At 36.8% G+C, this 21,987-nt stretch overlaps 1 protein-coding gene across 8 annotated transcripts in view; it reads right to left on the bottom strand.

Annotated features, from left to right (window-relative positions):
• The window catches only part of LOC136409365 (latrophilin Cirl-like), a 63,450-nt gene that overhangs the window by 5,695 nt on the left and 35,768 nt on the right, over positions 1 to 21,987 (bottom strand). For 5 of the 8 annotated variants that reach the window (XR_010752176.1, XM_066390807.1, XM_066390804.1 and 2 more), the window contains exons 3-10: positions 11,027 to 11,219; positions 6,343 to 6,449; positions 4,623 to 4,961; positions 3,695 to 4,360; positions 3,034 to 3,641; positions 2,809 to 2,974; positions 2,539 to 2,753; positions 2,227 to 2,330 (exon numbers count right to left, since the gene is read on the bottom strand). Coding sequence is in view for 7 of the 8 variants with exons in the window: in XM_066390807.1 (XP_066246904.1) it covers positions 2,227 to 2,330; positions 2,539 to 2,753; positions 2,809 to 2,974; positions 3,034 to 3,641; positions 3,695 to 4,360; positions 4,623 to 4,961; positions 6,343 to 6,449; positions 11,027 to 11,219 (2,398 nt within the window). In the remaining variant the exon portion in view is untranslated. Of the gene's footprint in view, positions 1 to 2,226; positions 2,331 to 2,538; positions 2,754 to 2,808; positions 2,975 to 3,033; positions 3,642 to 3,694; positions 4,361 to 4,622; positions 4,962 to 6,342; positions 6,450 to 9,560; positions 9,668 to 11,026; positions 11,220 to 21,987 lie in introns of those variants that run through there. The other 3 variants (XM_066390802.1, XM_066390805.1, XM_066390806.1) reach the window with 3 other exon arrangements.

The following is a 21,987-nucleotide window of genomic DNA, read 5'->3' as shown; positions in this document are numbered from 1 at the left end:
AGATAGGCTTGATGTTATTCGTTCTAAAGTGCGCAAAGTTTTAACACACGACGGAAGACATCTTCCTTATATCGTATTACGTCAGTGCAGCACTTATTAAATGTCGACCATGAAACCGGAATTTAATTCAGTTGATCGTTTTTGCAGCGATGTAAAGCTGTTAGACATTTCCCAGAACGTGTGCCGTGGATTGGTGAATAAACGAAAATGATGTGAAGTGATATAAAATATTATAGTTAGGGGATAACCCTCACGATGCTGCCCCTTCACGATTTCCACGCCAATTGAGTGACAATGTTTGATTAGGGACGATAGATAGACACTTGCTGGACCTCATAATCTGGCTCAGAAACTTGATTTCTGCACCACTTGTTGGAAAACGAACCAGCTGTTATTATTCAAAGGGTTTGCTTTCAAATGGGCGATTGTCTGACTTGCATTGGCAGACTCATCATTACAGCGTGGATGAATTAACAATATCTCAATCGATGGATAGCGCTCTGTAAACGTGTACGATGGTCATTTAAAAGTCCAGATTTAACGCCTGTGGATTTTTATGTTGAAGAAAAGTTGAAAACTAACGTGTGCTTCAAACTTGTCGCGATAACAGAACAACTAGCAAACCGTACTTCAAGAATAATGCGAGCAGAACGAAGCGAGTTGCTTTCTTCGGTTGAGTCAGTTAGAAGGCGAGATTATTCGTGTATTTAGCAGGAATATGAACGCACTGAAAATATTTTATGAATATCTCTAAATAGTCGAAAAATACATTGTTGCACTGTGCATTTAAATATCTTTTTCATAAAAACGAAACGATTTTAAATTACCGCAGGAAAGCCGTAACAACTATTTATTGGTAATGGAGGTTTGTGCAAGTTATTCTGGTACTCAACACTATATTCCCTTTACATGTAGTATAAAATTTCACGGACATTAAGTAAAAATAACGAAAAAAGTAAATGCAAAAAGTGCAATTTCTGTAGTAATTTTTTTTAATAATAAACATTCACTTATGATCGAAAGAAAATGTAACATTCGCTGTAGCTCTTTAATTTCAGCGAAATTTGTTATTTAATGAAACTCGCTTGCACTATGTCGAAAAGCATAAAATGTGGTTTCTCAGCGAAACAATTAAGCATTTGAACTCTGTTTTATGTGTTAATATTGACATCTCGACGCAGGACGTCTTGTATAATTAAATATACATACAGTGAATGAGAAAATATCAGTTTTCTATAGTCAGGGTTGAACTTCTCACCACCTCAAAAATCTTAAGATTCGTTTGGAAATCCCATTGCAAATCTTCTCCTTCACTGTGTATATACGTATAGTTATAGATTGGTACTCCACATAAGACAACATTATTGTGTAACTCACTCGATCTGAGTACATTTTCTATTGAAATATTTACACTATTACTTTTACCTCGGTTCTATTATCAAAATTGTTCTTTTAATAAGCAAGTGGTGTTAGACAAGCAATTATTTATAATCCTCGTTACGTTACCTAATAGGAAAATATCTATACACCTTGTAGTTCTTTGTGCAGGCACTATATTATACAACAGAAATTTGTTAACATAAAGCAACTTAAATTGTAAACAATAATAGCAGCATGGAGTTCATTTTTTGCTGAAAGGTTACCCATCATAAAGGAATCGATTTTTTAATATTGGTAAATAGTAAAACAGGTTTTGTGTGTGGACGTGTGGATATATAAGTTTTGCCATTTATTCTCCTACCCGAGAATGTGCTATTGATTGTAAATTGCTAAAAGTGAAAGCAGCGGCGGTGAATCAAAGTTAATTTCGAATAAGTAAATTAGTTTTTAAAGAACAAACTTGGCCGGCACCGTTTTCAGTTAAAGCAAAATTAAGAAAAAAAGAAAAGTGCTAGGATTAAATTTGGAACTATTGTGCAGGTTCCAGGATAGAAAAATCATGCCATAGGCGTTTATGCAACATCCGTTTTGAAGGCTAGGTTAAATTAAACATATATGTGATACCTTAAGAATAAAATGAAAATAGATTTATGGTCATGCATCTATACGTATAACCTTGAAACATCGTACAAGTTTCAAACCACCCAATGCCGTATGAATTAACAATATTCATGCTTTTACCACATTGAAACGTTAAGTACCAATAAAAGTTCGAATTCCCCTTAGAATTAAAACATATACAGCTAAAGCCCACATAAAACTATTCATATAAATGTAAATAATTACCTCGTGCTAGCAAGGCGGGAATGTTCTTTATTTTTCATTGACACAGAAGCGCTTGCATGCTTGCACATCTTTAATATTGCCACTGTCAAAAATATGAAATTCAGCTGAAAACAAAATAGAAGAATCTTAAGTATGCCTTAGGCGTCAACACATATTGGGAAAACGCTTTGAAAACGGAAAAACTTCCACTACTTAGCACAATTTTCTGTAGGCGTTATAAAAGATCATAAAAGCTTATAATGATCAGATTCTGAACGGTAATACGGGTCAATTATATAAAATCTATACAGCATAAAGAAACAATTTACTTACCATCATTACCAAGAGGACAGGAACAACAAACGTATAAATAAAGTAATTGTCAGTTGTTAGCCAACAATGCTTCATAGTACCATAGCCTTGAGGATACACAGCAGCTGATGCAAATACTATTAACAATGGCAAACCATATGCAGCGATATAGTACCATTGTATTCTAGACTTTTCCACTTCGAATACCTCAATCAACATAACATAAAGCTGGAAACCTGAAACATTACTCATTTACAGATATCTTCAACATACTTTTGAAGCTGAGTAAACCTTCAAACAGCATCCATATAAAAGCACATAAAAAGAAGTAGTGTAGGAATCCTGCAACTACACCACAAAATATTCGATTTCCAGTTCTGTCTATTCCTACTAAAAATATTATCTCAGCTATGAGGAGGCATGTACATAGGTTACAGTGTATCGTTGTTCGGTCGCTCTACAGAAAAATGATAGATTTTAATGCAAAAAAAAGTATATAGTAAAGACATTAAATACCTTGAGCCCGCGAAATAACTGAAATGTCATAATGGCTAGTATGAGGCAAATAATCGACACTATACATCCGACGTATGTAATAACTTGCAGAGCTATTTCATGGTTTATTGGTAAATAAACATCATGGACATCCATAAGAATAGCGAAATTAGTTAAATGATCACAGAAACACACTGTGTGGGTGTAGTTAGAGTCGGAGGTGTCTACATGACAACCTTCTTCTGACCACGCATTTGTGGTATAATCCCAAAAAACACATCTTGGGTTGCTCACATTCTCAGTTTTAATGTGCTTTAATGTCAGTCTTACGGGCTTCTTAAGTTGAATATGACGTCCCTTTCCAAGGCTTGCTGATATGACTTTACTATTTAAAATTGTAGTTACATTATTGCTATTATCAGAATTATCTGACCGCCACTGAAGAATTTCTTCTAGTCTGTCAAAGGCCACAAACACAAGCCTAACTAGGTTCCCATCGTTATTCTCCAACAAGGCTTCTTTGGAGAGCTCTATCAAGTCATTGCTAGGTCTCCAATCAGTATTTCTGTCTTCAGAAGGAAAACTTTCATGTGACAAAAACTTTGTATCCAAGACTCTGACAGAAAGTACTAAAAGTAGAAGGATACTTAAGAATATTATGAGCTTATAAAAAAATACTTACTTATATTTTTCTCATCTCTATTTACAGTTTTCTGACTAGTTACTGTATCTGCCAACAAAAAGGCGTTTTCCTCCAAGCCAATAAGTAACGAAGTAGCTACACTCATTTGTTCTTTGTAACTAAGATCCTTCCAAGAAGAATCTTGAGTGGCATCTAGTAAATTACTACTAGTCTTGGTTACATATCCCAGCATTTCTCCAACAATTTCTTCCCTTTGTCGGGTGTCAGGAAATGTTTGAATATCTTGAGACATTTTCTCAGTCATCTTTTGTATTATCTTCGTAGTTATAGCCATATCTCCTCCATATAGTACTGTGCTTCCAGTCACCGTAGACAAGTCCCTTATGATCGACATCAAGAGATCTTTACCCAAAAGCAATCTTTGCTCCAAACTGGTGAGCCAAACCGACCGGCATTCACTTAAATCCGGATTAAGAGGAGTCCACTCATGATCATTGGAGATACCTTCCGAGCAGTGCCACTTGGCGAAACCCGTTGTACCTGGGGGGCACGGCTGAACAGCAGTTTTGTTCACATGGGTGGCTTTCCATAATATGTTTCTTATGGTGGTTGAATTACAATGGTATGGAAGGTACTCAGAATCTTTGGGCCATGGGTAAACGCTGGGTACCGAAGGTGCGTATGAAAATGTAGAAGTGGCATCGGCTGGAAAGGGGAAAAGATGATATAAAGAGCAGTAAGAACGATTCACCGACTTGTTATTAAAATTGTTTAGTTGACTTTAAATGCAACCAGTTAGTTGAGTATGTAGCCAACTACTTGCATAAATCGCAACACTTCATACAATTATAAAATTTAATGGTAGGGTACAGCCGGCCGATGGTGCATATAGGGCTTTGGGGGTACTGTGTACCACTCAATATAAAAAAAGCGTACTAAGACCCACTTAAGATATCATAATACTTACATGTGGACAGTCTTTTAATGGAGTTCCCATTGGGAGTTACGGTAGTTAGAGGTAGGGTTGTAATTTCATAAGGGTTTGGTTCTTTTAGCTCCCATTCCCATTCTTCATCTTTCCTTCCTGTACTTTCCACAGGGGCTTCGTGTTGCCCTTTTGAGGTAGAGCTGGGAATGTTTACGGAGGTAGAGGTGGGTAAAGGACCAGGAATAGGAGAAGGAGGACTTATGGTAACCTTGGTTGTCGAAGGACGAGCCGAGGGAGTCTTGATTGTAGTCCACATGGGCGGCTGAGATGTTATTAGCCATGGAGGACTTGGACGGCTAGTAGTTGTTGTTGTAGTTGCTAGAGATAGGTAAGTTTAAATACTTGTATTCAATAGTCATGTCCAAAAATAATTATGGGTTTATTGACCGGAATATTGTAGAGAAATGAAGGCACATTAAACGTAACGCTGTACAGTGCTTTTCAAAGGTTCTCTTACCACCCTCCGAACTTGACAACCGTCCGAGATGTTGTAAAACGTAGTAGATTATTATTTTAACACCAACGGCAATCACGTACGAGAGCATTAAAAAAGCCTCAAGTGAGTTTTGAAACATCAGAAGCATGTTTTGTATAAGTTCATATGTTACCCGTTATCAGTCAGATATGTATGGTAAATAGCAAAAAGCTTAATCAACGTCTTACGCTTACGTTTGTTTTTTTTAAAGCGATCGCCCTTTATATAGGGTATAAACTAAACCGGAGTTCCACCGTCAACATTTGATTGATGAATAGAAAAACTTCATCTACATCGCTTGAGTTCATAAGTCCCAAGTGGACTGAATTGGTTTGTTCAATTTTAAAATATGAGAATCAAATTGCTTACTTCAATTTTAAGTTCCAACAGAAAGTTAAACCCGATTCCTGACCGTCCGAAACAGTCATAAATATGGGTAGGAGATGGGTTCGGACTCCTTACACTTATTTGTGACCGTTTTGGCGATCCGGATATCTCATCGAACGGTGAACAAGGTGGCAGGGGGCAGGGAAGTTGCGAAGAACACTGTACCTATGCACTTGGAACGGAAACGGAATTTTATAATTATGAATCTACGCGAATCACCCTGTATGTGGGACCTCAAAACATATGCATAATGTATGTGGGAACCTGGAAACGTAACATAATTTTTGGTAATTACTATTAATTTGTGGTACGTTAAACACACGTAGTACGAATTTGTATATTAAAGTGTACCTACAGTAACTGCGAAAAGGTGTAAAAGAGCTTCCATTGGGAGCATTATTTAAGCTTTTATTCAGCAGTGCAAACTTTGTTGGATTCCTAATTTGAAAAGTTTTATGGAGGTCATTGGGTCACAACATACGAGATGCAATGTTATCAAATTTTTAGATAAAATATACTAGCTTTGTTGTTTCGAACAAGTAGTATACATAATTACGTGAATATCGAAAATGATGTAAGTAGTGGTACAGATTCCTGATATTCATTAATAATGTACATACATGGATGATAAATCGGTTGCGGTGAAAGGTTAAACTTCGGCGTTCTAAAACGCGTATCCGAACTGTTAATGTAATACATAATGGAAAAGTTTAGAACTCTCTGGTAAGAGTTACCCCCCAGAGCCCATCTCAGTGTAGGCGTTAGATAGAGTGGAGTACAAAGTATTGCTAGAAATCGAGGAAGTATTTTAATTAAGTAGAGGTTTAATTAACTTACCGGGTAGACACTGATAATGAGCTTCTAAATATTTATGCGTCCCAGGGCAGGGGTCTCCGAACATGCTTGTAATCGCTGGTATACTGCAGTTTTGATAATGCGTACACCTAAACGACAATATTACCTTGTTAAAGCTCCGGTTATCTACATGTACCCGATCCCGCCTCTATCCAGAATGAGAAAGGTCATATAGCTAATTCTGCTTTATTTTGCGTTTCGCTTTGGGTAAAAACGGTGGAAGGATTACTCAATTATCTTCCATAATAAACATAATGGTGATTCATGCGATCATAACATTTCCATCTATCCATTCGGAGCGTAGAAGTTTTGTGGCTAAGCAAATTGTATGTGGGCAAGTAATTTTTTTCCGTTACAGATTTGGAGGTTCCGCTTCGGATTTGGGAAGCAAACACGATGCCAATTTCTCACCTCCACACACGCAACGTCTTTTTTGGGTCATTAATTTTTCCACAAGAAACTAAACGTCGATTCGGACACTATGTTGAATAACAAAAAGTGACATTTCTTGCTGTCTGCCGATTTTCGGGATTTTCTTTTTCCCGGCTTGTCTATCTTGTTTTTTGTCGTCTTGTTCGTGACAGCGACGATTCCCGACGTGACTCCTGAGGCCGCGGCCGCGACGCTCATCAACCATTGTTATCCCCTTTTTAAATGCCGCGAATCTGTAATGGTGCTCCTGCATTTTTGATGGGGTTTCTCAGATATATTGAAGTCCTAGTTTTTGAAGTAACTCCCCCTCAGCAACTCGGCCTTTTAAATAAGGCGTCGTCCGACGTAATACCAAATAAGACAGACTGCCAAGACGTCCGTTTGACAAAACGTCAACAAAACGTCAACAAAACGTTTGACAAAACGTCATGAACTAAAAACAAATACGTCCTTAGTTCGTGACGTTGACTTTTTCATTTTTGAGCTAATAAGATGGCTGAGGTGAGGTAGTTAAAAGTTATTTATGTCGGATTATAATCAGAGTAACGAGTGCCTAGTTGTTAGGAGCGTAAAAGTTTGTAATACTTGTTGTGCCACTTTGATACTTCAGGATGAACCGAATTAAATAAACCCGTTTCTGTAAAACTGAAGGAAAACTTATGTTTCAGCATTAACATATGAAAAAGTGAAATATCGCTGCATCAGTGGGTGTCTGGCCCCAGTAGGATAATTCATCTTAATATTGCTCGGTTTGGTAATGCCGAACGTTGCGTGATCCGTCATGCTCAATTGAAAAATATAGTTCATTCGATACTATCATTAAGATCCATCACATCAGTTGTAAATAACACGTAAACAAAGGAAAAATCGGCATGACCCTCCTCATTCTGGTATAATTAATCACAAATAGTTAAAACTATATTTTATCAATGTGATAAAATATTGAACAATTGCTTTAGTGATTTAGGACAGCAAAAAATGGTGGTGTATAGAAAAGGTTCGATTTAAATCGACGCGATGTTCCATATAAACGGTTTAAAATGGAGCGATCCCTTTGGATGCGAGCCAGCAAATTTATTTTATCAATAAAGCGCAATTAGGTACAAAACGATACTTCCTCGTTCCTGACAATATTGTATGTTATATTGTACGTGAATTATTTGTGGGGCCGATAAGTTAAATCACCGACAAAAGAAATTTCCTTGGACCGATTAAATCGCGTTTGCCCGGCTGAAGAGAAAATTTTGTTGACTGGGAAATTTCTTGTTTGTCTAGAATAACAAGGCTCCATTTCATTATCCGATATGATGTGGGGCACCTCTTTGAATTTATAAGGTGTGACGCGAGTCAAATTTAAAAAATAATCATTCTAGGATCCACAGTAGACTTTTACCATCCAGTGAGTGGTTTGAAACTCTGCAGTGTTATTCCTCCATGAAATACGTAGTGTGGGGTTGTTGCTCACCTTTTGGCAAATCCATAGCAACTTTTGTGCCGGAGCTATGAAAAAACTTCAAATGACAAATTTAAGTTTGAAATTTGAAGATATGCAGAAAGAAAAAAGAAATGAACAGCGGGAATTATGGAAATAACAAGTTGAACTTTTTATGGAACATCCTATATATTACCATGCAGTTATAAAGCTCGAAAAAATCCTTTTCAACGATAAGTCTATAATCACATAAACGGTTATTGAGAAAGTTCGATGCAAAATTCTTATTTTTCGGATATGAAGAAGTAGCGCAGAGGGCCAGGCACAAGTTCCATTACTCCCGTGGAAAAAGCTTCAACTTTTTTCGAGCTTTCTAAACATGTAACAGTGTACAGGGCGTTCCCCGTTGCGAAATTTAAATGGCGGTCGTTTCATTAGTTTATAATGCTCATTATATTTTTCTGAATGCGTGTTGTCGAAGATCAAAGAGAAAGCTTAAATTTCCACGTTAAAATGTTGCTCCTAGCTTTCATAACGAATTAGATATGAATTTGTCAAAACGTGAAGAACAACACTGTGGTTGACAGGGGCCGCCTAATGTGGAAAAATACAGAAAAATGCAAGCCTTTTTCAAATCGTTTAGTGGCAGACAGACAGATAATTGTAGCGTGGAAAATGAATCGCTTTAGACGTGAAAATATCTAGAACAATCGCGAATAAGTTTATGCATTGAAAAAAGTTACCCCTCGAAGTAAAATCGAAAATATTGTTAGTCATGCTCTACCAAAGAGTAATAGTACAACTCGGCCTTAACTGGCGGGTATAGCGATTTAACAATGACAAATTTTTAAGTTACCCTTGCTGGGCCACAAAAAGTCAGGAAAGCAAGTGAGACAGCGATACACGATTATGACGAGAAACAAGGATGCATTTATAATTCGTTTTCATTTCCAGGTGCCAACTTGTCAGTATGGAAATATAGGTCTGACAAAATATTTACTTTCAGCAAGCACTATCCAGAAAACAATATGGAATGCACCATGGAATCAGTTTAAGGTATGCACAGGTAGAAATCAATAGATATCAGCATGAATTGAAATTATTCCCACACATTTCGTTAGTTTCTGTGCCTTGGCCTTGATTGTGGATCAAAAATGATTAAGAGGTATGGGCCCGTCAGTTAGGGGTGGTCTCTACTACTGTTCGGTTATAATTTTAAAAATGTTCGCCAGAATTATCGCTTGAACGAATACGAAAAGGTTTGCCACACTAGACGGCCATCCTGCACACGACTAAAGAAAATATTTCAACAGGCCCGTCCAGATAAAAGTATTACCATTTTCGCAACGATATTGGGCCTCAATATATTTGGGTGTTCCTTTGCATGGTTCGCCAAAAACCTCGTTGTTCACCTCAACCGAACACTCAGATTTATATGAACATCTGAAAAGACAAAACCTGACCTTTATTTTATTTTGCCCTTTTTTCTTTTTTAAAAGCACACACAAGTCAAAAACACAGAAAGTCCCCTTTGAGCGCAGGGTCCCTTTCCGTGTCCTGAAAAAGTTTCGGTTAAAAATGCGGGTGTCTGAACCTGCATATTTTCATTTTAAAACCTAATTGTGGCCACTATCTCGTTAGATTGATTTGGTTTTTTGCATCGATTTTTTGCACGCACACTGCCACTGGCATTTTTAACCTTTTAAAACCCAAAGCTTTATATGATGAAACCCAGGTGATTGATGATGATTATTGATCTGATGAGACCAAAGGCTAATTAAATTACCTTAACGCACAGCAAAAATGCATTTTTTTATATATATATAAAAAAAAATGAATTGTTGCAAATGAACATTTCGCATTAAGTAATCGATTTTATATTCACAGGACCTTTGAAATGTCATGCTGTTAACTGCAGACAACTGGAGGGCGAAGGTAAACACTTGAAACGGGCAGAACAGGCAGCGTTATTAATGAGTGAGAACAAAGGGAGGAGGCACACTGTTTTTACATTATATTAAGCGACGAATATCCCCAATATGCAGTCGGAAAATCCAACAATATAACATACAGTACTGACAGTAATAAGAAGCTCTAAATTACCACATGCCATCACTGTAAGTGAGGGGTTTAATTTTTTTATGGTTTTTACAATACACACACAACGTTAGATTAGGCGGGATCGTTATTTGATTATACGTCAGTTTCCATTAGTGTATGAACGTACGAGAAATATACCCAGAGGCCGGCAAAATATTCTTCTAAGCAGGTAACAGTGTCAAATAAAACGTTCACATGAAAATCTTCTCTGGTTTACCGACAGATTAAGTCCAATTAAAACTTCTTTAAAAGTAATTATGGCACAATTTTGTACAAGGCAAAGTTTGTAATGAACAAAAAACTGTTTCAGGCACCTTGCATGCCATGTGGAATAAAGCAGGTAGAATTCGTGACAGTTACAAAGCAAGGACTTGTACTAAGCCACCTTTAAACATTGACCTACGTACCCACAGGTAAGCTAACGCCCTTTTAATATCCGACTCTGCTCGACAAATATCGCACTCTACATAATGTACTTTCATTATTCAATTACGGCTCGTTAACAAAGACATAGGGCGATTATTAGATGGTTAACATGGTACGTTTCAAAATGCAGGTAGATATGCAATAAGTTCGAGCCAGACACTGTGTTAAGCGAGTCAATTTAATCGCGTTTGAGAAATTCCCGTGTAACGTTATTATATGGTAGCAAGAGAGAAATGCACACATAAACCCAAAAAAGCGATTGTTTGAGCGACTTGCCTGGCATGAAGGACCCTCAACGACTTCGGTGACATGCAGTTCACACTCCAATCAGTGTTGCCGTGGTCGTTGCAAATGGTGATCGAAAACCTCCCATAATTGGCTCTGATCAGTTTGATCAGTTCACCATCCTTGCATTCAATTTTCAATGTTTTCCCTTCACACGCGTACGCCGTTTCATATCGGTATTGTTCTGCAACAAAAAAAAAAAAAAACTTTGTTAAATAAATGTTATTACCTTGGAAATATATACTAAGTGTGCCGCGTGTTGTGCGCTCACTAGAAGATTGTTTCACTTGTCGTGGGCAAATAGGTTCATTATACCTCGAAGGTCGAGGATTTGTTTTACTATACATAATTTGCTAAAAGAGACAAAAGGGAGTCGCTTTGCAGGATCCTGCACGTTAAAACGTCTCTTCTAATAATAACGATCGGCCGTGAAGCTTCACGTAAAATACAAACTATCTACTTAATTAAAACGATTGCGACAGAAACGTAATTATTTCGACGAATCAGGAGCAGGCAGGGCGAGCCCCCCGGCAAACAGTCAAAAAGAGTTACTTTTGGTGTGCCACTTCTTTGAATCAAAAAACCCTCAAGCATCAATTCGTTTCCGATGCGTTAGTTTTCCGAACAGGTATGCCGAATGCCCTGATTAGCAGTACCCGTTTTCTGTTCGTCGATTTCGTTTCGGGCCGTACTTTCTCAGTCGGTACTTCGTCCGATATGCGACTTTGTCTCTCGTGTCAGTTTTCTTTCTTGAACCGGTCTAAAAGGCAGAACACCAACTGTTCCTTCACAATGTTGCCGGTATGCGAAGCGATATGTACATTCGTGAAACGTATGTACTTGCACAAAATGTGTATCAGATATGAACCGTCAACGAGATGTAATGTTATTATTTTTTGATCGAGAAGGACGTTTTAATTAAACCTTTTCCACAGCGAGGCCTATTTTGAGTTCAGAATTTAATAAACTACAGCGATGGGGAATTTATCACGTGTATTCGCAGATATTCGGATAATTAATTTGGGCACCAGATGAATTGATACGAATGCTACTTTGGAAGATATTGTTTATATCCCGTTATATTTCACTGTGCTGACCCGTATTTATCTTGGAACTGAATCGAGACAGTTCATTTCATACAATTCAAGAATAATGCCTTCTCTTGATACTGCCTAGGTCGGTTAAATGAGCTTGAGGATTTGTCTTAAACTAGCTATGCCAATTAGCTCTAGTAGCAGGGGCAGAATGGATATTAGCCTCAATTAGGAAAATTATGATTTGGACGTGTTTCACTTGCTAAAATATGCCATTTCGAAAATGGAACAGTGAACCGCCAGTCTTCGTATTCAGACTCTAAATTAAGCTAAAATACATAGATGTATGCGAACGCACACGTAGAGCTTCTGAAATAACCATACCTTCGCAACGTTAAAGTTTTCCTCCTACCCACTGGAATTATGGAAGGTAGGCACCTAATTTGATGTAACGCCGATGACTAGCTAGCCAGGATGCATTATGAAAAAGGGCGTTGAGATTTTAAAGATAAGTGTGAAAGTTTCACTTCGCCGGACAACCTCATGTTATTAAGAATAATTTTATTACACTTAAAAATGGAAGCCTCGACAACATTCCGAGCGTTACCGATGTTTCTGCATGAGGCACACCGGTCGGAAACGGCAGTCACAGGTTGCCAATTTTCTCAAATTTACTTTGAAACCACGAAAAATCTACCACATATAAATATAGCCAAACAAATCGAATCTGGCCTGTGTCGTTTGTATACCGTGTGTCCTCCCGTAGGTTCAATGACCGTGGTAAAAGGTAAACAAAAATTCGATTAAAATGTTTCTTTTGCGATTCAGCAATGCTTGGTTGAAGACTAATTCCAAATACAGTGAGCCAAAGATACACATCTCCTGTATAGGGATCTCGTCAACGATAATAAACAGACCTGTGTAAATGAGGGAAATATCGCGCATTCAAGGGAGTAGTTTCACAATGCAAATGTGTACAAATTATTTTTGGGTATTTCGAAAAAATCGACATTTTCGAAATAAAAATATTTTTGTGATTGTAAAAGGTAAATGAGAACTAAAACCACTTTTCCACTGTAGTTTTTTTGTAAAATTTAATGGAACACTCTCGGTTTCGTTCTGTGACTCTTCATTTGGCAAGGATGGCTATCAACTTTTTTTTCTTTTTAATGCGATACCGGCGAGTTTTCTCGTCGATTTTAAGACAACTTTTATTACAAATTCATTGACGGATCACACGTAGTTTTTAACTCTTTCTTTATCATTTCCTTAAAAGAAACAGGAAATTTTGGATAAATTACAACGTTCGCCTCAAACCTGATCCTTGTCGAACTTTCTAAAATCTTTATAGATTATTTAGTTTTCGATTGTTCTTTTAACATCTTCTAGTATTACGGAATGGTATTATAAAATTCTACAAATGTCTCCATCTGAGGAATTTGATATGGGAAAGTGTTACATTCTGTCTCATAATAATTTAATTGAAGCAGAACATAAATGAAGGTGTTTATTGCCGAAAGAATAGTCAAACAAGCCGCAACAAATGCTATAACGAAAAATAAGAAGAGCATGTAATATTATCCGTTACTGAAAACGTAATTTTGTTTTTTTTCCACATATTTCCGGAAGCTGTTGGAATATTTCCAATTCCTTGTGAGTGGCACTTAATTGAGTATTAAACTGCGCAACTTTGCCGTAATTTAACCGACTCTGCATTTCATACATTATAGTTCAAATCGGATATGCATGTATTTGGAATCTTAAAAACGGTAAAAGATACTAAACACGGTTAAATGGGCAGTTTTAAAGGAAACTTAATGCGGTTAAAAAATTGTTGTAACTCTTACCGTTTTCCTTTAAAACGGGAAAAAGTTTCGAAAAATAGGACCACTGAAGGTGTTCGTTTTTGCTCGATGGTTCCTAATCAAGTCGAAAGTGATTTTTGAACATAAAACATTTCAAGAAATAATCTATTATCACTTGCCTTCGAATTATGCAGGGTAAATTCGTGAACTTTCATGGAAGCCATATCGTTCTTTGGGAATTTCGAAAAGGGCTTAAAAATCTTTTTCCACTTAAAATGCTCTATTTTACACTTCCAAAATGTGATAATAATAATAGGATCAACAAGTGTTTACATAGCTGAAAAGGGTTTTTAAGCTCTTTTCGAAAATGCGAAAAAACGACATGGATGTCACACAAATCTACGAAGTTATCATAGATTAGTCTGAAACTAGCGACGATAGAAAACTTCTTGATACGTTATTGCGTTCCACACAAAAAGTGCCCTAATAAGGTTTTAGTTTCAAAATGAGTTTCGACGTGGTTAAAGAAACATTGAGTGAAGTTGAAAATGGAGTGTTCTCATCTTTTCAGTATAGAACGTTGCTATCAAATGTCACCGGCAAATCTTACCGGCAGGATAAATGCAATTTAGCACGATCGTTTTAACGAATATGTTAAGCCTTAAGGATAACATTACTAATGGCAACTATTTTAGTAACGAATTTTAATGAAAGCTCCCAAATACGCATAGGCATCGGTTTGGTTGGAGCAGTTTTTGATCGTTAAATTTCCGGTTCCCATCAATGCAGAGGACATATTGAAATACGTAAATTCAAACATTGAAAGCAATTCTTTACGATTCGCTAGTAAAATGTTACTGGTTAAAGAAACTTTGCTCAATATTTCTTCAGGTCTAAGTCCATCGCATTCCTAATGCATTTTGGAATTATTTATGCAAAGCTCTCTGCTACCTAAAAAGACTCTAAATGTGTTATATTTGTAGCTGTCTCTTTAAATGACTCCATGGAGGCCGCAGTTAACTTGACGTATACGTAATCTCAGTTGCAACGGAAATAAATAGGCGAAACCCGGTGTAATGGTCACTATTCTGCATATAATGTAATGCAGGTGTTTAATTTTCGCAAGTTTTTGTAATGTTAATACTTTAGCGTAACAATGTGTCACGTTTTCTGAAATAATATATTATTTAAAAATATTAAAAGCGCCTAATTAGTCGTTCGTTTAGCAAAGTTTGAAACTTTTCGACAATTTTTGATAAATCATGAAGGGCTGAATATTAGGCGTCCAAAAGGCAAACGTGTACCAACCGAAAGCCCATTAGAAGCCAGTGTAAGCCTAAAATTAACGTTGAAATTTCCATAAATACATTAGTAGCTGCCTATATATAACGTTCGCAATTTCATACCCGAGATTCAGCGAGCGATAGCGCCTCTAAAAGTAATAAACCGGATTAAAAAATATTAATCACAGGAAAAATATGGAGAAACATTAGTTGTGTCGTAAAGGGCTATTAGAACAGTCTCCCACTTTCGAAATTAGAAATGAAATAGGAAGTGTACTTGTCCTGCCTTATTCTCGGCCCCTTGAGCGCGCTGTAATTACAAATACTTGTTGTGCAGGAGAAAGGGAGTGTCAAATTAAAAGTGTGAAGCTGTGTAAGAAGGTTTGACCGTTAAGTGATTTTTGAGGGAAAATCAATGATTACTTTGTTGGGCAAGAATGTGCGATACAAACTTCGTAGAATTTACATTGCAGATAAATGATAATGTTCGGTTTCGGAAAACCCAATTCCCAGTGAATTGAATTTTCGATAAATTAATTTTCGTCAGGAACTTTCTGTAAGTGAAAAGTTTAGTCGAGCGATTCATTCTCTATCTCCTTAAAAATTATTCATCCCGTCCGGAGCAAAGCTAAACTTTTTTCATATTTTATGTCACCTTTTGTTGGCCAAACGGAAGTTAAAGTTGGAAGCATCCGAACTCCGTTTTTTAAACATTACTCAACACTATCGTCTTATAAATCTTATCGAAAATGTGTAAAACTCCGATGAGTCACGAAACAAATCCAAAGGAAACAATTTTTAAACTTACTACCGGTCTATTTTTCACGCAGAGCCGAGCAATCAAATTTTATTTTAACTTTCATGCGTATAGTTCTTTCTTGCGATGGTGAAATCCAGCGAAGTTCTTTTGTCCCCATCCATCTAAACCCTTCAAACAATTTAAAGAGGTCCATTTAACGGCGTCCTTTTTTAAGGCCAGATTGAGATTCTTTCACATAAAAGCAACCGTTTGAAGCACTGAATTGAAATAGCTGAACAAAGCCAGCGAGAAGAGGCTTCCATCTAAATCTTACTTTAGCTACTTCTCTATGAGAACATAATGCACTTTTATCCTTATGCGCAGGATTTTTGTATTGGATTGAAATATGATTTGAATCGTTCTTTGTAGAAAATACGTCGCAAATATTGACACAGCTGTGTTTAAATTTGCGAAAAAATTACCCAATGTGTATTTTGCCAATAAATGTGAAACTGCTACAAAATTGCTTTAATATTAATAACTGTTAATAATGGCTTCGTCTGCTCAAACGATTCAATTTAAATGTAATAAAGTGATTAACATACATTTTGGGGTAAATCTAGCATTAATAATCCTTTATTCGGGCTGTTAGTGATAGGTTATTCAGATATTTGTGTTTAACTGATTTATGTTGAAAGGAATGTGATTTCCGCAGAAATTTTGCAACCAATTTATGCCAGCTCAAAGAATAAATACGTACTTGATATTCCGTTATACTCGTGTGTATTTTATAGCCTGTATCATTAAACTAATATTGCATTTAACTTTAACCCATTTTTAGTTATTCCATCGGTGGCGCAACAAAGGCAATCTGCGGTATATAGCAAGTTGTAATAACCAATCCAATAATGTTCCCCGAATTTAATAATAATAATAACAATAACAAAATAAATTAAAATATGCCCACGGTGTTTGCCGGGCCGACTTGAACCCATGGCTAACACGTAAGAGGCAATACGAGATTCTTTACGTTTTTTTCACACAAAGAACAGATAGAAACGTTGTGCAACGCAACCCGATAAATAGTCGAGATTTTTTCGAAAGGTCGCCGCCATTCAATTAGTCACTGCGGATTTGTTTACTCAAAAGGCCTTGACATAATATGCCTAATAATTTCATAAGTATCAGTTCGCTACATACTGCGAATAAACAATAGATAATTATTCTTGTAATATTTAATACCGCGGAGGGATTTTACAATTTACAACCCATCCCGATGACGACAGAGGCTTAACGCAACGCCTTACGCTCATAAGCTCACAGTAACGTGTTGTTTGTTAAGAAGAGCGAGGCATTACTTATGCAAAAGTTATTTATAAAACTGTGTAATAAGTGGTAATTAATAAACTCACGGCAGACGTATTAAGAATACTAAGGACGTGCAAGGGAGCGAGGTTATTTCGCGCGGCTTGAAATCTTTGCGATTTCACTCGGATGAGAATCCGCCGCGGACAGGCTGCGAATGAAATTTATAAATATTTGATTTGGAGCACCAATATTATTCATTAATTAAACCCAAAAAGCCGCAATATTGAGTAGGTCTAAACTCCCTCCTGTAGTTGAAAACTCCGGTATTCATGCTGACTTACCCGTAACTTTTAATAAGACAATAAAATAAGCTACTTAGAGGAGATATTTACAATTCTGGCATTAAATGTGAAACTTTAAAGCGGAACTGAAACCAAGATTTCCATTAATTAATAAAATTCATACCCACACTGTGGAGATTTTTGCGTAGGTTAATTTTCATCAAAGTTTATTTTAAGTTTATTAAGGGAAGGCGTTAGGTTTTGTACAAACCCCCAATTAAAATGTAATTACTTGAACTTTCTTTGATATTTTTGGCTAAAGTCGCGAGAACAGTTTGGCTGTTAAACGTTACATTCGTAACGAAAACTTTTCTCTTGTGCCTTGTGTATTTTTCCGCCATAAATATAATCAAGTTTTGTAGGCATGTCATAAAGAAAGATCATTCGTTAAATCTTCCAACAGTTAAACAGTAAAGGTCTGGTTTTTATACGACTCTATATGGTGGCGAAACATTTTTGTGGTCCGTTGACATTTTTACATTAATGCGGTCTTGTTTGAATATGAAACGGCTAATAATGATAAAGTAACGTCTAAGATCATCTTTGTGCATCCATTAACACTAAAAGCTTACATATAAAATCTACAATAAAATTGAAAAAAGACTAATAGCGAGAAATTTATATCTTTAAATGAGGTTCTACAAGCCGATTACATCCCGACGTTTATATTTAACGAATATTTATACCTCGCTAAAATGGCAAGATAACCGTAGAAGTCCAAAATTGGCCTTTTAATAAGCCACCAACTGTAAATATTTGGAATATTGAGTTTCAAAGTCACCATAAAGTAAAGCGCTTGGCCTTTGGTGACGCATCTACATAACTGGAGAAATATACAATGCACTTGTTTTCCAATTCGTCAATCCAGGAATAAAATTTAAATTTACTTACCGTATGAATATTTTGTTTCAATTCGTACTCAAAGTGAACCAACTTTTGTATACATGTTTTATTTATTAAGCTATCAGAGAACGGAGCGAATAAATGCTCTATGATCTTTTTCAGGCGTTCGATTTGAATAACCTCCTCATCCCTGGAACTCTTTAAGCGTATGCAAATATTTAGACACTTTTTTGCTCTCATTCTTCAGACTTGTGACAGCTGTAGCTTAACGATTTAATCAGATTTTTAACCACACTGAAGCGTATTTTTATGCGTCCGCGAAAGAGAATTCTTCCTTTCCAAGTCTTAGCTCATCGACGGTATAATTTTCTAACTTCGTGACATTTTTTATAGCGAAGCTTTGCTGCTGTGAAATAGCTCACTCGATTACTTCCTAATAAAATGCGGAGCGCTCCCAAAAGTGAGAATTATCTAAATTTTAAGACCGAGGGACCCTTCAAAATTAATATAAAACTATCTGGGATTAAAATTTCGAATGAACGGGGGGAGCGATTAATGTATTCATGGAAATTTCAATGCTAATTCCCTTTGGATATTGCCCTTAATGGATATAAAGTCGATCGGATTTGGAGGAAATCTTCAGAAAGTCCTTTGCTTGGCTGCGCAAATTACCAAAGTTTTTAAAACCAAGTCTTACGTATCTATTGAATGGAGAATTACTGGCTTAGTAGGTACTTCTTCCAAATGGACCCCATTTTTGTTTGTTTTTAGATTCCGCCTGGATAGCTAAAACATCCTAGGAGACGGGTTAATACAAATGACCTTTACGCGTTGCCTTTTGATGCGAAGATAATTTATCTAACTTTAGTTCTAAACGGCATTTATCAAGATGTGATAAAAGGACAGGAACGGGTTTATGTGGATCAGCCATCCAAACCTTTCCAGCGAGATAACACTTTCAGAAGCATAAACTTAGCCGTATGTATGTATATGATGCACTTTGTAATTTAGACATAAATTAAATCAGCGACACATACGTAATTGGTGTGAAAGTGTCCAGAGATCCGTATAATTCTGGATGCATTATCCGATTATGATGCTTAAATGCTTACTCAATGCTTTTATAGGCGTTTTGCCCCATATCTGGCGTCTGTGTCGGCCGGATTATACTTTCATTCTATTCATTTACACCCTTTCAATAAGCCTGGCATTATTGTGAAAATTGGAGCAGAAATGCAAACTTCTAAAGCTTGCGGTAGGAAACAATAATGTATTCCCTTATTCCTGTGGAGGAAACAATGACGTACGCTTCTGAAAGGAGCTGATCGATGATTGACATCACTCAGCTCGAGTCTTATTTACACAGGGATTCAAATATGGCCATAAAATCTCTAAGGAACACAACTCATATTAGAAAATATATTAAAACCGGCATATCAAAGTATAAAGCTCACGTCCGTAATAACCCGGGGTGATTTAAAAATATGCGCCAAGTAATCCCGATTTGGTCTTGAATGGTCGTGGGTGGGTTCGATTCGGAGTGTCAAAAGGCCGAAAGCGACGCCAAATGCAGGGAAGAGGGAAAAAGACCCTTTTGCCGTTTTCGAATAGATATTTGGATGTACAATCATTTGGCAGCTTGTCTCTGAAGTGCAGCAAAATCGTGACAGTTTAATTACCTAAATGGACTGCCAGATCGATCAAGACTTTTATCATTTCCAATTTTATTGAAGTCTCATTTTTGAACTGATGTGAATAGCAAACGAAACCCGGGTATTTCTCACTTTTAATATTTCCCTTTTAAAACTAATAATTTATTTAAAAAACGTGCCGCAGATGCACGAGTGCCATTGATGGATAGATTTTCGTTATGCCTTTGCCAAATACCGGGCGACGGTCATTTAATCTAAGTATTTTGGGGGGCGTGAATTGTAAAATTAATGGTTAATATGTGCAAGTGGTGTCCCGAGATGCTTTTGAGTGTAGAGATAGGTAAAACTATTAGTTCATTTGACATATATCACGAGACAAAAATCTACCATGCGAGTACAGGATGTCCATTTTTCCTTGCAAATGTGGGGTGTCCCATGAGTTATTATTGAGACATGATTTTCGCTAGATTTACATGAAAATAAAAGCTGACAGCGACGGTAAACTGGCGTCACCAACGATCTTTCTTCAAATTTAACATTTTCTTAGAGCAAAACACCTTTTACACCATTACCAACGGTTATTAGATATTTATTCAAACTGCCGCAGCCGTTTATTTGCAACTTCTTGTGGTTTATAATTGGACTCTGGAGGTTTGTAGTGATTTGATGTAAGCCTAATAGGCCGCACAAGAACTCAGAGATTTGAATATAAAGCAACATCTTCATTCAAGGCTGCCACTTTTGACATTTCGGACTGTAATTGGCACGAAATAATTATGATGCAACATAAGTTGACGAGAGTTTGCACTTTTCACCTGAATAAGTAATTGACGAAGTGTACTTCTCAAAAATAAACAGAATGAATGGAATCAAGGAATAAACATTTCGTGCCGATAGAGAATAAAATTACCTAGGCCGATGGAAAAAGGAACAAAACTGGGGAGATTCACATTTTCATACGAGCAAAGGAACGGCCTTAGCGGCAGCAAATGACCACATTAACACATGTTCGTTCTTTAAAATTGCTCCAATTTTTGTTTTTGATCGGGTTGTTCTCGCTAGCCAGTACTTCAGACGTCCGTCCGGTTTTCAGATTTTGCTCGAGGCCAGCAGCTACCTCACACTTTGCCGCCGTATCATTATACACCTATTCCTTTTTATCTTTTCGCCTTTTTGTTGGAAAATAGAAAGGTCTATTATTTATTTTATTTAATTTTTTTCGTTTAGGGCATGTTGGATTAGCCAGAATGGAAGTTGATATTAAATGTGGATGAGAAATTTGTAATGTCCCAGCGACCCAATTTTCGGAAGTGGATGAAAATTAAGCGGGTTAATAAAAATAACGAGTAAGGACAAATCGATTTAATATAAGCACGTAGGCATAATGGATGTTTTACGGCCCATAGCGCAGCACTTTGGCCATCGCGTTATGCGCTCCACTAACTCAAATTCGCATTTTCCGCAAAAAACTGAATACGTGCCAAAACACTGGGCTCCAACTTGGGGGATTATACATTTTACAGCGTAATGGAACAATATTGGAATATTAAGGCAAACGCGGTGATAAACAGCTCCAACTTCCAAACAACTTGAATAAAATTTAGTTCTGTGGACAGCAGTACAAGAACTAAATTGATTTCTATAACTAGTAGCAGTTTAGCGGACATTAATATTAAAATTAGAATTCCAGACTGGAATTAGATAGCCCATAAATTCGAAATAGCTAGGCCAGTGATAATAACCAGATAGTTAAAATTGAGTTCTGCTTTGAGTTGATAAAGCTGGAACTAGAGACAAAAGCCATTGTATATATTTACTAGTATAGTAATAGTAGCGGTAGTAGTAGTAAAATCGCGACTAGATTCAAAGGGTTATATTTGTCCATCAATCCATCCCCAGTTAAGTTCATGTGGGTCCGCTCCCCCTCCACAAAACAACTCATTCTTT

This window comes from Euwallacea similis, chromosome 6 (genome assembly GCF_039881205.1).
Source record: "Euwallacea similis isolate ESF13 chromosome 6, ESF131.1, whole genome shotgun sequence".
NCBI lineage: Eukaryota > Metazoa > Arthropoda > Insecta > Coleoptera > Curculionidae > Euwallacea > Euwallacea similis.
The sequence above is the reverse complement of the archived record's forward strand: the minus strand, read 5'-3'. Positions and strand labels throughout refer to the sequence as shown.